Below are 14,788 nucleotides of genomic sequence, written 5' to 3'. Positions count from 1 at the left end.
GTGCTTCTCAAATGGAATCTATTAAGGCGTTCTCCACACTCTCGTCTTCACAAGAACGTACTCAAGAGAACGTCCTCGGAAAATGCACTTGGAGCATGAGAGTGTGGAGCACGGTAGTATGCATATTGAGAAACACCCAAAGTGTTATGTTTGGGTCAAATCCAATACAACACATTACTGAGTGCCACTCTCCATATTTCCAAGCATAGCGATGGCTGCATCATGTTATTTGTATGCTTGTAATTGTTACAGAATGGGGCGTTTTTCAGGATAAAAAGAAACAGAACAACGCTAAGCACAGGCAGAATCCCAGAGGAAAAAATGTATTCACCTTTCAGCAGGAAAATAACTTAAGACACAAAGCCAAATCTACACTGAAGTTGCTCACCAAGGAGACAGTGAATGTTCCTGAGAGGCTGATTTACAGTTTCGACTTAAATCTACTTGAAAATCTATGGCAAGACTTGAACATTTCTGTCTAGCAAGGATCAACAATCAACTTGACAGAGCTTGAAGAATTTTCAAAAGAATAATGTGCAAATATTGTACAATCCAGGTGTGTAAAGCTCTTAGAGACGGACCCAGAAAGACTCACAGCTGTAAGGTGATTCTAACATGTATTGACTCAGGGGTGTTAATACTTACGTAAATTAGATATTTCTGTATTTGATAAAAAAAATGTAATCAAAAATGTCTAAAAACATGTTTTCATTTTGTCATTATTGGGTATTGTGTGTAGACGGGTGAGAAAAATATATATTCAATCCATTTTGAATTCAGACTGTAACACCAAAAACTGTGAAATAAGTCAGGAGGCATAAATACTTTCTGAAGGCACTGTACCTTCGTGGTGTAACTAGGGCTGTCGTCTCTCCTCCCTGGACTTGTTCTCTCTCGGTCTCTCTCTCTCTATCCTCTACCCTGGGCAAGGTACACACTGTAGCATCTCTGGAAGTTTCCCCCTGCTTTGAGGTACAGACATATTTCCTTTTTCTCATTTGCTTCAGAAGGCAAGTAGAATACTGTACTTTAAGCATCATCTATGACCTAGCCTCAACTTTCACTAATAGACACACACACACACACACACACACACACACACACACACACACACACACACACACACACACACACACACACACACACACACACACACACACACACACACACACACACACACACACACACACACACACACACACACACACACACTCATGCACACACCCACACACACTTGCATGCACAAACAAAGTGTATCCTATAATCCCTGATCTGAGAAGTCCTAGCAGGCAGATGTGGTGTTCAGATCACCACAGCAGACCAGCAGTATGGATGGAAACAGCCACTGGTGTGTAACCTAATCTCTGTACCAGATGGCTTTTAGGTTGAGAACGGCTGTGTTTATAAACTTCTTAAAGGGGATGTCTGACTGACTCGGCACAATTAACGGTATTATGTCTGCACAATTAAATGCACAGGCCATTATCAACCTACAATTGTAGTCATGTTACGCGTAGGGTTAAGCTTCAACTGATTGATGCTTATATGTCAACAGGCCATTCTCCCCCAAAAAAGCTTTGCAGTGCCAATGGGAAAAGATATTCTAGCTGTTTCAAAGTTAGTTTGTGTTTATAACTGGTGAAGACACAGACCAGACAAACCAGAGGTTTCAGATCTTCAATAATCCCAGGAGAAATTACAATCTCATGTGTTTTAACTGACCTCACTGTAGAGAACCACTGTGATTATTATTATTTGACTCTGCTGGTCATCTATGAACATTTCAACATCTTGGCCATGTTCTGTTATAATCTCCACCCAGCACAGCCAGAAGAGGACTGGCAACCCCTCATAGCCTGGTACCTCTCTAGGTTTCTTCCTAGGTTCTGGCCTTTCTAGGGAGTTTTTCCTAGCCACCGTGCTTCTACACCTGCATTGCTTGCTGTTTGGGGGTTTTAGGCTGGGTTTCTGTACAGCACTTTGAGACATCAGCTGACGTAAAAAAAAAAGGGCTTTATAAAATAATTTGATTGATTGATAGAGAAGATATGGCTGGTTATTAATCCTTTATAGATTGTTAACTACAATAATCCCAGGAGAAATTACAATCCCATGTGTTTTAACTGACCTCATTGTAGAGAAGATATGGCCTATCAATATGAATTCTAATTAGTATAATAATAAAATCCCCAGATATCTCTAGTTTAAACTAGAGATGTCTGCGTCTCAATCCATCCCATCCATTGCTGTCGCCCTTCTACATCTACAGTGAAAGGTGGCAGACCATGAGACATCCTGTCTTCTCATCTTAAACGTCTGTAGCCACCCGAACGGTTTGGCACCTCGATTATGACACACGTCTGTGGGAAAGATGAGACTCTCTGGTGTTCTGTGCTTTGCTCTACGACCCCTCACCCCCACAAGCATCACAGAACTCATCTGAAGTTGGTACTGCTGATCTACCAACTTAAATATATATATATATACACTGCTCAAAAAAATAAAGGGAACACTTAAACAACACAATGTAACTCCAAGTCAATCACACTTCTGTGAAATCAAACTGTCCACTTAGGAAGCAACACTGATTGACAATAAATTTCACATGCTGTTGTGCAAATGGAATAGACAACAGGTGGAAATTATAGGCAATTAGCAAGTCACCCCCAATAAAGGAGTGGTTCTGCAGGTGGGGACCACAGACCACTTCTCAGTTCCTATGCTTCCTGGCTGATGTTTTGGTCACTTTTGAATGCTGGCGGTGCTTTCACTCTAGTGGTAGCATGAGACGGAGTCTACAACCCACACAAGTGGCTCAGGTAGTGCAGCTCATCCAGGATGGCACATCAATGCGAGCTGTGGCAAGAAGGTTTGCTGTGTCTGTCAGCGTAGTGTCCAGTGCATGGAGGCGCTACCAGGAGACAGGCCAGTACATCAGGAGACGTGGAGGAGGCCGTAGGAGGGCAACAACCCAGAAGCAGGACCGCTACCTCCGCCTTTGTGCAAGGAGGAGCAGGAGAAGCACTGCCAGAGCCCTGCAAAATGACCTCCAGCAGGCCACAAATGTGCATGTGTCTGCTCAAACGGTCAGAAACAGACTCCATGAGGGTGGTATGAGGGCCCGACGTCCACAGGTGGGGGTTGTGCTTACAGCCCAACACCGTGCAGGACGTTTGGCATTTGCCAGAGAACACCAAGATTGGCAAATTCGCCACTGGCGCCCTGTGCTCTTCTCAGATGAAAGCAGGTTCACACTGAGCACGTGACAGACGTGACAGAGTCTGAAGACGCCGTGGAGAACGTTCTGCTGCCTGCAACATCCTCCAGCATGACCGGTTTGGCGGTGGGTCAGTCATGGTGTGGGGTGGCATTTCTTTGGGGGGCCGCACAGCCCTCCATGTGCTCGCCAGAGGTAGCCTGACTGCCATTAGGTAACGAGATGAGATCCTCAGACCCCTTGTGAGACCATATGCTGGTGCGGTTGGCCCTGGGTTCCTCCTAATGCAAGACAATGCTAGACCTCATGTGGCTGGAGTGTGTCAGCAGTTCCTGAAAGAGGAAGGCATTGATGCTATGGACTGGCCCGCCCGTTCCCCAGACCTGAATCCAATTGAGCACATCTGGGACATCATGTCTCGCTCCATCCACCAACGCCACGTTGCACCACAGACTGTCCAGGAGTTGGCGGATGCTTTAGTCCAGGTCTGGGAGGAGATCCCTCAGGAGACCATCCGCCACCTCATCAGGAGCATGCCCAGGCGTTGTAGGGAGGTCATACAGGCACGTGGAGGCCACACACACTACTGAGCCTCATTTTGACTTGTTTTAAGGACATTGCATCAAAGTTGGATCAGCCTGTAGTGTGGTTTTCCACTTTAATTTTGAGTGTGACTCCAAATCCAGACCTCCATGGGTTGATAAATTGGATTTCCATTGATTATTGTTGTGTGATTTTGTTGTCAGCACATTCAACTATGTAAAGAAAAAAGTATTTAATAAGATTATTTCTTTCATTCAGATCTAGGATGTGTTGTTTAAGTGTTCCCTTTATTTTTTTGAGCAGTATATATATATATATTTTATTATATAACAACAAACTTATTTTAGATGTATTTTTTGGACTATCTGTTGTTACATATAGTGAATATGTTATTCAATATGTTTCTATGGGCTAATAGCAGCAAGGCCAAATTCAATATTTCATCAAATAATTGTTGATATATATATTTTTTGATTCCTTAAGGAGTTTTAAAATTATAATAGCTAAATAATCCTTGGTATGACCATCTTAAAACAATTCCATATGTTAGTTTAGTACCGTCCGTCCCCCACTCCCCACCCCACTCCCCACCCCACCCGGCTTAGACACGGCTTAGACTCTAGAGTCAAGCCCTTTATAGATTCTTATCTTCAACAATCCCAGGAGAACATCCAAAATCCCATGTGTTTTAACTGACCTCATTGTAGAGAGGAGATATGGCTGGTTATTAAGCCTTTATAAGTTGTTATCATCAATAATCCCCCCCCCCCCCAAAAAAAAGGAGAATTTCCACTCTGATGTTTGTGGGACAGGATGTGAATCGGCTAGTTCTTCAGCATAGGATAGTCGGGGATAGGACAGCGATTCCCAAACCCCCATGGGTGCACATTTTTGTTTTTTTTCTGTCCTAGCACTACACAACTGATTCAAATAATCAAAGCTTGATGATGAGTTTATTATTTGAATCAGCTGTGTAGTTCTAGGACAAAAAAAACAAAACGTGAACCCAGGGGGGGACCCCAGGACCGAGTTTTGGGAGACGCTGGGATAGGATATGAATTATCATGCAGTATAAGTCGTCTCAGGATCCTGCACTTAACCAGATGTGCTGGTTACTCAGGCAGCTGAGCGCTTTGCTGAATCAGAGAGGTTATGCACTGTAAAGTCTGCTGAATCAGAGAGGTTATGTAGTGTAAAGTCTACTGAACCAGTGAGGTTATGTAGTGTAAAGTCTACTGAACCAGAGAGGTTATGCAGTGTAATGTCTACTGAATCAGAGAGGTTATGCAGTGTAAAGTCTACTGAATCAGAGAGGTTATGCAGTGTAAAGTCTACTGAATCAGAGAAGTTATGCAGTGTAAAGTCTACTGAATCAGAGAAGTTATGCAGTGTAAAGTCTACTGAATCAGAGAAGTTATGCAGTGTAAAGTCTACTGAATCAGAGAAGTTAAGCAGTGTAAAGTCTACTGAATCAGAGAAGTTATGCAGTGTAAAGTCTACTGAATCAGAGAAGTTATGCAGTGTAAAGTCTACTGAATCAGAGAGGTTATGTAGTGTAAAGTCTGCTGAATCAGAGAGGTTATGTAGTGTAAAGTCTGCTGAATCAGAGAGGTTATGCAGTGTAAAGTCTACTGAATCAGAGAGGTTATGTAGTGTAAAGTCTACTGAATCAGAGAAGTTATGCAGTGCTCTGTGTGTTCTGCAGCACCTCAAACCAGGTGGTAGTTGATGTGCAGTTCGCAAACTATGAATTATTCTTTAACAACACTTTTTACCAACTCTAAAATTATGATTCATTTTTTCTGAGTGACTTGTTCATTTTAGTCGTTCGTTTGACCTGCTAGCGCTGGAGTCGCAATGAGTCCTACAGCAGGATTTAATACACACTCCTCTGGTGACTACGGAGACGTGCTCCGACCAACAACCGCCTGGCATAAATGTGCGCAAGCGAAACCTCTAGTACAGCCGGGACAATACCAGTATTACGATACTCGTTAGTATCGTGGCAAGGATACAAAACACAAAAAGCGGATTTAACTTCCTTTAGGGAAAACAGCTCCAATGTTGGAACTAAACATCGTTATGTTGTCATCGATAATGTTTTTATTTTTCCAGGCTACAGCACACAATATTTGATATACAGCAGGTTTTTAAAGGACCAAAGAGTTTAGGCTACTTCCTGTTTTCATTTTTTCCATATGGAACACATATCCAGATTCTGTTACCATCACAACAAAATAAATCAGGCTGCAGGCAACATAGAGAAAAAAAATACATGTTTACAACTGATAAGGGATTGCATGGTGCAAGAATGAATGCCATCGATTAATTATTGCAGGTTATCGATGGAGACAGATGTGCCCTTGAACAAGGCACTTAACCCTAATTGCTCCTGTAAGACTACTTTTGGGGGCGGCAGGTAGCCTAGTGGTTAGAGCGTTGGGCCAGTAATCTGAAAGGGTTGCTAGATCGAATCCCTGAGCTGACAAGGTAAAACTCTGTCGTTATGCCCCTGAACAAGGCAGTTAACCCACTCTTCCCCGGTAGGCTGTCATTGTAAATAAGAATTTGTTTTTAACTAACTTGTCTAGTTAAATTGTAATAAGTTGCTCTTTATTAGTGTCTGCTAAATAACTTAAATGGGGAATGCATGGAAGTGTCACGCCCTGACCATAGAAAGCCCTTGTTTCTCTATAGTGTAGTAGGTCAGGGTGTGATGAGGGGGTGTTCTATTTTAGAATTTCTATGTTGGAGTTTTGGTTTGGTTCCCAATTAGAGACAGCTGGTAATTGTTGCCTCTAATTGGGGATCATATTTAAGTAGCTATTTTCCTCACCTGTGTTTGTGGGATATTGTTTTGTGTTTGTGCACCACGTAGTCACGGTTCATTTATTTATTTGCTTAAAGTTTCACTTTGTAATAAATATGTGGAACTCAACGTCCGCTGCGCCTTGGTCCCATTCTTACGACAACCGTGACAGGAAGTATTTACACCTGTACTGGACAAATCTGTTCCAACATGTTTACTGAGGGGATTGTAAGTATTTGTACTTGAAGTTTGTTTTAACAGACAAGTGTGGGCATCTGATTTCCCTTGGTTACCCTTAGAACATGTTTGTTTTGTAGTGGTGACGGGTGGTTTGTAGTGGTGACGGGTGGTTTGTAGTGGTGACGGGTGGTGTGTAGTGGTGTCGGGTGGTTTGTAGTGGTGTCGGGTGGTTTGTAGTGGTGTCGGGTAGAGTGTAGAGTCTCCAAAGTGGGATGTGATGTTCACCTGAACTCCAAGCCCACACTCTGCCTGTGGAGACAGCCAACTCTCTCGTCATGTAGATATCATGAATATGAGCACTTACAATGACCCTGACACACAGCTAATAGTGCAACCAAGCAGTGATAAACGCAGCGAGGAGAATAGATTGATTCCTTTGAAATCACAGTCGGTCCAACTAAAAATAAGAGTTGCTTTTAGCCGGCTATGGCTAAAGGTACAATCATGCAATGTTAGATTAAGGAATGGAGGGAATAAGACAGAAAATGTTACAACTTTAGGAGAGTAAATCTATAATCTGTGAAAGCTGTTAGGAGGTCAGGTTAAGGTTTGTTTCTTGTGTATATTTTGATCTCTGGTTCCCTCTTGTGTCAGTTGTCTTATTTTATCAAACAGTGCGCTTAAAGCATCAGACAAGCTCAATGCATTATAGTTGATTTTATTAAAACACATAGGGTGTGTCTATATATGGAAAAATACACATTTTAAACATTTTCAACAATCGAAAGAACAGACGACTTTCGGTCGACCAAGATTGTTTTTTACTCTGGGACAGACCTAGACTCAATGATAACGTCAGGATGTATTCAACTTAATAATGTCAATAAGAATTTATTCGGCTCAATGATAATGCCAGTAGGATACTGTATTAAACTCAACGATAATGTCGGTAGGGGTGTGTATTCAGCTCGACGATAATGCCAGTAGGATAATGTATTGTGCTTAACGATAATGCCTGTGGGATCATGTATTTAATTCAATGATAATGGCAGTAGGATAATGAATTCAAAGCAGCTTTAAATATGATTCTTTTCACAGCTCTCAGAGCCATGACCCTTTAAAGCATGAATCCTTAAATTGGTGAAACTGCCACGTCTGTTTGGGATATTACAACAAGTTACTTCAAACAACCAACACTCCCCCCCCCTCAGGACAGCAGAATATGCACATCGTCAACCCCTCATCCATTTTCATCAACAAAACACACACACACACACACACACACACACACAAAATAACATTGGCGCTGTTTGTCCTAATGAGGAGTCCATCTTTAAGCTGCTGGGACTGTGATTATACACACTGCAATCTGTGGTAGTATCAGAAATCATGATGGGTCTCTACACTCTACATTTTGATCCTAGTCACATAAGCTATGGCAACAGTGAGACAGATGGAGAGAATGGTGTGAGTGTGTTTGGTTGGGGGTTCACTTTATTTAGGCCAGAACAGATGTTTAACACCAATAGCTATGGTTTTACACACACACAGACACACAGAGGTTTCCCCATCTTAAGTGATCAGGATAAAACTGTTTTAGAACACCAAGAATTAAACGATTAGTGATTTAAGTAGAGGATCCTACTTCAACATCTAAGGAGGATTAAACAATAATAATAATATTATGATAATGAATATCGGGATCTTCCAAAATGGCATTCCTGTTCCTTGTATAGTGCACTACATTGACCAGGTGTAACGGCTCTCGTTGGTGGTAGAAGTGGACCAAGGCGCAGCGTGGTAAGTGTTCATGATTCGTTTATTCAAGAAACACTAAAAACAATAACTACAGCAAACGAAAGCGAACAGTTCTGTCAGGCACAGACACTAAACAGAAAACAAGATCCCAACAAAAACAAATACAACCAAAAAAATGACAACTTTATATATGATCCTCAATCAGAGACAACGATAGACAGCTGCCTCTGATTGGGAACCACACTCGGCCCGAAAACATAGACTTTCCCCACCCGAGTCACACCCTGACCGAACCAAACCTAGAGAATAATAAGGATCTCTATAGTCAGGGCGTGACACCAGAGCCCATAGAGAACTATATAGAGAACAGCTGCCATTTGGGACAGTTATAATCCTCTATAATGGTCATGTTATCCATTTCCCCTTTTCCTGTAAAGTACTCAGCCTGTTTAGACGAACAGCGGGGGGGGGTCAGGGATGAGCGTTTTTGATGGACAGATTTTACATTAGACACCTCTTGTCTAGCATGATATCTATTCTATTAGGATATCTGTTTTCTCTGTTTGTACTGTTCAGGTCGATGCGCGTTGTGTGCCATGCCTAGCTGTGTAACCAAGACATTTGATCCACCTTCTACCGTTGTAAATAACGTGTGGCGCTTCGTCAATAGACTATCATACAGGCCACATTGTTTTGGTCTATGGACGCATGTCAATGTGTCAATCATCCTCGTCCCCATATCCAAAGACGGTAAGGGACAGAAACAGACAGTGGCTATTCCACCTCATAGTGATCCATCTACAGTTTATATTCCACCTCATAGTGATCCATTCATCTACAGTTTATAATCCACCTCATAGTGGTCCATCTACAGTTTATATTCCACCTCATAGTGATCCATCTACAGTTTATATTCCACCTCATAGTGGTCCATCTACAGTTTATATTCCACCTCATAGTGGTCCATCTACAGTTTATATTCCACCTCATAGTGATCCATCTACAGTTTATATTCCACCTGAGTGATCCATCTACAGTTTATATTCCACCTCATAGTGGTCCATCTACAGTTTATATTCCACCTCATAGTGGTCCATCTACAGTTTATATTCCACCTCATAGTGGTCCATCTACAGTTTATATTCCACCTCATAGTGGTCCATCTACAGTTTATATTCCACCTCATAGTGATCCATCTACAGTTTATATTCCACCTCATAGTGATCCATCTACAGTTTATATTCCAACTCATAGTGATCCATCTACAGTTTATATTCCAACTCATAGTGATCCATCTACAGTTTATATTCCACCTCATAGTGATCCATCTACAGTTTATATTCCACCTCATAGTGATCCATCCACAGTTTATATTCCACCTCATAGTGATCCATCCATCTACCGTTTATATTCCACCTCATAGTGGTCCATCCATCTACCGTTTATATTCCACCTCATAGTGGTCCATCCACCATCTACCGTTTATATTCCACCTCATAGTGGTCCATCCACCATCTACAGTTTATATTCCACCTTATAGTGATCCATCCATCTACAGTTTATATTCCACCTCATAGTGGTCCATCTACAGTTTATATTCCACCTCATAGTGGTCCATCTACAGTTTATATTCCACCTCATAGTGGTCCATCTACAGTTTATATTCCACCTCATAGTGGTCCATCTACAGTTTATATTCCACCTCATAGTGATCCATCTACAGTTTATATTCCACCTCATAGTGATCCATCTACAGTTTATATTCCAACTCATAGTGATCCATCTACAGTTTATATTCCACCTCATAGTGATCCATCTACAGTTTATATTCCACCTCATAGTGATCCATCCATCTACCGTTTATATTCCACCTCATAGTGGTCCATCCATCTACCGTTTATATTCCACCTCATAGTGGTCCATCCACCATCTACCGTTTATATTCCACCTCATAGTGGTCCATCCACCATCTACCATTTATATTCCACCTCATAGTGGTCCATCCACCATCTACAGTTTATATTCCACCTCATAGTGATCCATCCATCTACAGTTTATATTCCACCTCATAGTGATCCATCCATCTACAGTTTCTATTCCACCTCATAGTGATCCATCCATCTACAGCTTCTATTCCACCTCATAGTGATCCATCCATCTACAGTTTATATTCCACCTCATAGTGATCCATCCATCTACAGTTTATATTCCACCTCATAGTGGTCCATCTACCGTTTATATTCCACCTCATAGTGATCCATCTACAGTTTATATTCCACCTCATAGTGATCCATCCACCATCTACAGTTTATATTCCACCTCATAGTGGTCCATCCACCATCTACAGTTTATATTCCACCTCATAGTGATCCATCCATCTACAGTTTATATTCCACCTCATAGTGATCCATCTACAGTTTATATTCCACCGCATAGTGGTCCATCTACCGTTTATATTCCACCTCATAGTGATCCATCCATCTACAGTTTATATTCCACCTCATAGTGGTCCATCTACCGTTTATATTCCACCTCATAGTGATCCATCCACCATCTACAGTTTATATTCCACCTCATAGTGATCCATCTACAGTTTAACAAATAAATAAAAACCAAGGACATAATCTGATGGGGGGTTTTTTAACAGTTTTTAATGAAGCCAAAAACGCTGAAAACAAATTCATTTTTAACAGTAAAATTTGTTTGATTAGCATTTTGTTTTTTAGTTTACATTTATTTTTTTAACCATTATTTAACCAGGTAAGTTGACTGACAACACGTTCTCATTTACAGCAACGACCTGGGGAATAGTTACAGGGGAGAGGAGGATGAATGAGCCAATTGTAAACTGGGGATGTTTAGGTGGCCATGATGGTATGAGGGCCAGATTGGGAATTTAGCCAGGACACCGGGGTTAACACCCCTACTCTTAAAATAAGAGCAATTTTTATCCTTAATGACCTCAGAGAGTCAGGACACCCGTTTAACATCCCTTACAAAAGACAGCACCCTACTCAGGCCCTGGGATTTATTTATTTTTTAGACCAGAGGAAAGAGTGCTTCCTACTGGCCCTCCAACAGCATCTGGTCTCCCATCCAGGGACTGACCAGAACCAACCCTGCTTAGCTTCAGAAGCAAGCCAGCAGTGGGATGCAGGGTGGTCTTCTGCTGGCATCACAGACAATGAAAAGGAGAGGGTTGGGGAAAAGCTCAGTTATTCTGCATTTAGATGAACAGGATCAGATTAACTCATCTCTATTACTGACAGTACAGATATTATTTCATGTTGACTAACCAATCGCAGTGAAATTAGATTAAATCTAGTCATAATCAGTTTCATATATTTCATTCAGGTGAATTTAGGAGATTGGCTTGACAGCGGCATTGATGTTGTTGGTTGGTAACAAGCAAAAAAAAACGTGATATTACACATCATTCACTTTGGTAGCTAGCTATTTTCAGGTCAACTAAAGCTAAATGAAAGTATAAACCCCACCATAGTGATATCTGTGAAGAAGTTATGAATGAGGTCTCAGGTGGAGGGTTCTCGGTTGAACAGTCCTTTGAAACCTACCCCACCACGACGTATAGCAAACACCCACCAAGCAAAATGGTGTTAAAAAAAGTGTCCCAACCAGGAAGAACCACCCAGCCAGCCACGACTACCACCCAATGAGCACAATATTTGTTGTTGTTGGAACATACGTTGAAAAGATGTCTTACCAACGTCTTCTGTTCACTGGGTAACCTATACACTACACATGTCTAAAGATGTCTTTCCAACGTCTTGTGTTCACTGGGAAGCCTATACGCTGCACGTGCTGCTACCTCAGATCCCTCAGTTACGGTAACCTTTGTCGGTCGGTGACAAATGTACTTCAACATGAGTGAACATAGTCTGTCTGTCAAAGCAATTCAGAGAATAACGAGGCATGAATGGCCGGTTATTAAAATGACAACAGACTCTGTTCAACTGTGGTGCTTATCATAATAGACAACAGGGATGACAGTGGTGTGTGTGTGTCAATCAATAACTGATTGTTATCAATACCAATTTAGTAACTGGAGTACAAGCCCACTGGACGCACACACTGGTGGAATCAACGTTGTTTCCACGTTTATTTCAATTAAATTACGTTGAACCAACGTGAAATAGAAGTTTAATTGATGCCTGTTCCAGGTGGGAGGCAACTTCACTGGAAAAATGCTCTATCTTTATAAGAAAGTGCTTGACATAACCTATAGGCTAACCTACTATCTGTGTAAACAAATGGGTTAGTACTCACGTATCCCGCGCAGCGGTTGTTGTGGACTTGGCATGCCGCTGCTGATGTGGTAGGAGAAGCGCATGGTTTTGAATTGGCTGGAGAAGGAAACGGAACTGGTAGTCCTATTGGCTGCGGTCTCCGGGGCCATCGGCGGGCTGAAGCTCGTCACTAAAGCGCTTTTCGGCCGGTTCAACTGCATACCTGCCTGGTCACAGTTTACACAGGCATAGCATAGCCTACAACAGGATACGATGCGGGTTATCGCACCAAAAAAAAGTGAATCAGATTAGATTCCAGGGTTATTGGGTTAAATCCTCAACAATCAGGATCTTCTGAGTGCAGGGTGTCATGTAGGGCGACCACCGGGCGCTCGAACGAGCAGCCTGTCCCGGGACTGGTCCGTTGATTTGGAGTCGTTGTCCCGTGCCAGACTCCCAGTAGAATGTGTCTCCAATCTTTCATCCACCAAACTGCAGTCCTCCTGGGTGAGCTGTACAGTACGAGTGGAAACCCGATCAAAACCTTTACCAACAACGGGAAAAAGCCATCAAATAGATATTGATTTTATTTGTCTTAACTCTAACCGATGTCAACATATTATTGATTTATTTCACTGCAAAATACAATAAATTAATTTAGGTTACAATCCACAAGGATACCGATTATGGCAATTGTTGCAATAAAAATACAATAAGGCCTCATTGAAGTTGGCCACATTGTTGAGTCCAATAACGGCTCACTGCATCTCTCTCTCAAAATCCCGACATTCTTGAGAAAAGTGTTCGGGCTACAAAGTATCTTCTTTATGACTGTATTCAAATAGGTTAGCAGAAAACTAACGCCATGCTACAGCTGACGTTTCGATAAAAGTCCATGCTCATTCTGGAATAAACAAAAAAAAGTTTTCCTCCGTCCGACCAGCGCTTGAAAAAGAAACGTAAAAAAAAAAGTCAATGCGCAAATCCAAAAGGGATTTGAAATATTATACACATTATAAAAGTCACTGCTCGTCTCAGCTCACATCGTTCCTAATGTATCTGTCTGCCACATTTTTTCCTCCGTCCAGATTTCCACTGGAAAAGCGAATCCGAAAATTGTGCAACCTCAGCTTCTTCTTCAACTACATTCAAACCCCGTCATCAAAGTTCTTTAATCCTCATTCCAACATTTTAAAACATGTTCATTGAATCCTTGAATGTATTTTGGGGTGCATCAATTTGTCATCAATTTCGCCTTTATGATACCCCAGCGGGTTATTTTTTTAATTTTTTCCTCCATTCTTTGAAACTTCCGACAACGCCATCAAACTGCAATTCCTTGAATTTGTGAACTTAACCCCCTCCTTCCTCTCCTCTCCTTCTGTCTTCCTCTCTCTTTCCCTGCTCCTGTGTGCGTTATTCTGTCGACATATGAAACCAGTCTCAACCCCCCTAATCCGCCATCTCTCTAAAAGCAAAATTTTGAGATGATTCCTCGTTTTTTTTTTTTTGTTCTTTTTATCCTCCATAAATCAACATTTGTTACTGGCTTCCATTGTATGATTACTAGGCCTAACTGTTTTGAATACATGTAGCCTAATAAACATAAATACAGTATCAACAGTACCTAAAGGAGAATATGAAGAGGGGGTAGTGAGAGGAGAGGAGGGGGGGGACTGCCTGATCCAGTCTGACCCAGTTAGCTGTCACTTGGCCCAGTGGACATGGTCAGTGGGCTGAGTTCCTCCACACTGCTGACTGGACATAAATCCGAATAGAATTGAACAGAACAGTTATTATTCACTGATTTCAATTATAGTCAATGAAACTGAATAGAATAGAATATACACTAAGCGGACAGTTTATTAGGTACACCGATCTAGTACTGGGTCAGACAACCCTTTGCATCCAGAACAGCCTGAATTCTCCGGGGGGGGTGGAAACGTTGCTCAATTGGTATCAAGGGACCTAACATGTGTCAGGAAAACATTCTCCACACCATTACACCACCGCCACCAACCTGTACCGTTGATA

General features: G+C 41.8%; 1 protein-coding gene across 1 annotated transcript in view; it reads right to left on the bottom strand.

Moving 5' to 3' along the window:
• Positions 1–14,234, bottom strand: part of LOC106566349 (FYVE, RhoGEF and PH domain-containing protein 1) — a 167,209-nt gene extending 152,975 nt beyond the window's left edge. Inside the window, exon 1 of the mRNA XM_045692846.1 lies at positions 12,795–14,234. Within this exon, the coding sequence (XP_045548802.1) occupies positions 12,795–12,975 (181 nt within the window). The 5' untranslated portion in view covers positions 12,976–14,234. The remainder of the gene's footprint in view (positions 1–12,794) is intronic.
• Positions 14,235–14,788: the final 554 nt, after the last annotated feature.

Source organism: Salmo salar, chromosome ssa13, assembly GCF_905237065.1.
Source record: "Salmo salar chromosome ssa13, Ssal_v3.1, whole genome shotgun sequence".
Taxonomy (NCBI): domain Eukaryota; kingdom Metazoa; phylum Chordata; class Actinopteri; order Salmoniformes; family Salmonidae; genus Salmo; species Salmo salar.
The sequence above is the reverse complement of the archived record's forward strand: the minus strand, read 5'-3'. Positions and strand labels throughout refer to the sequence as shown.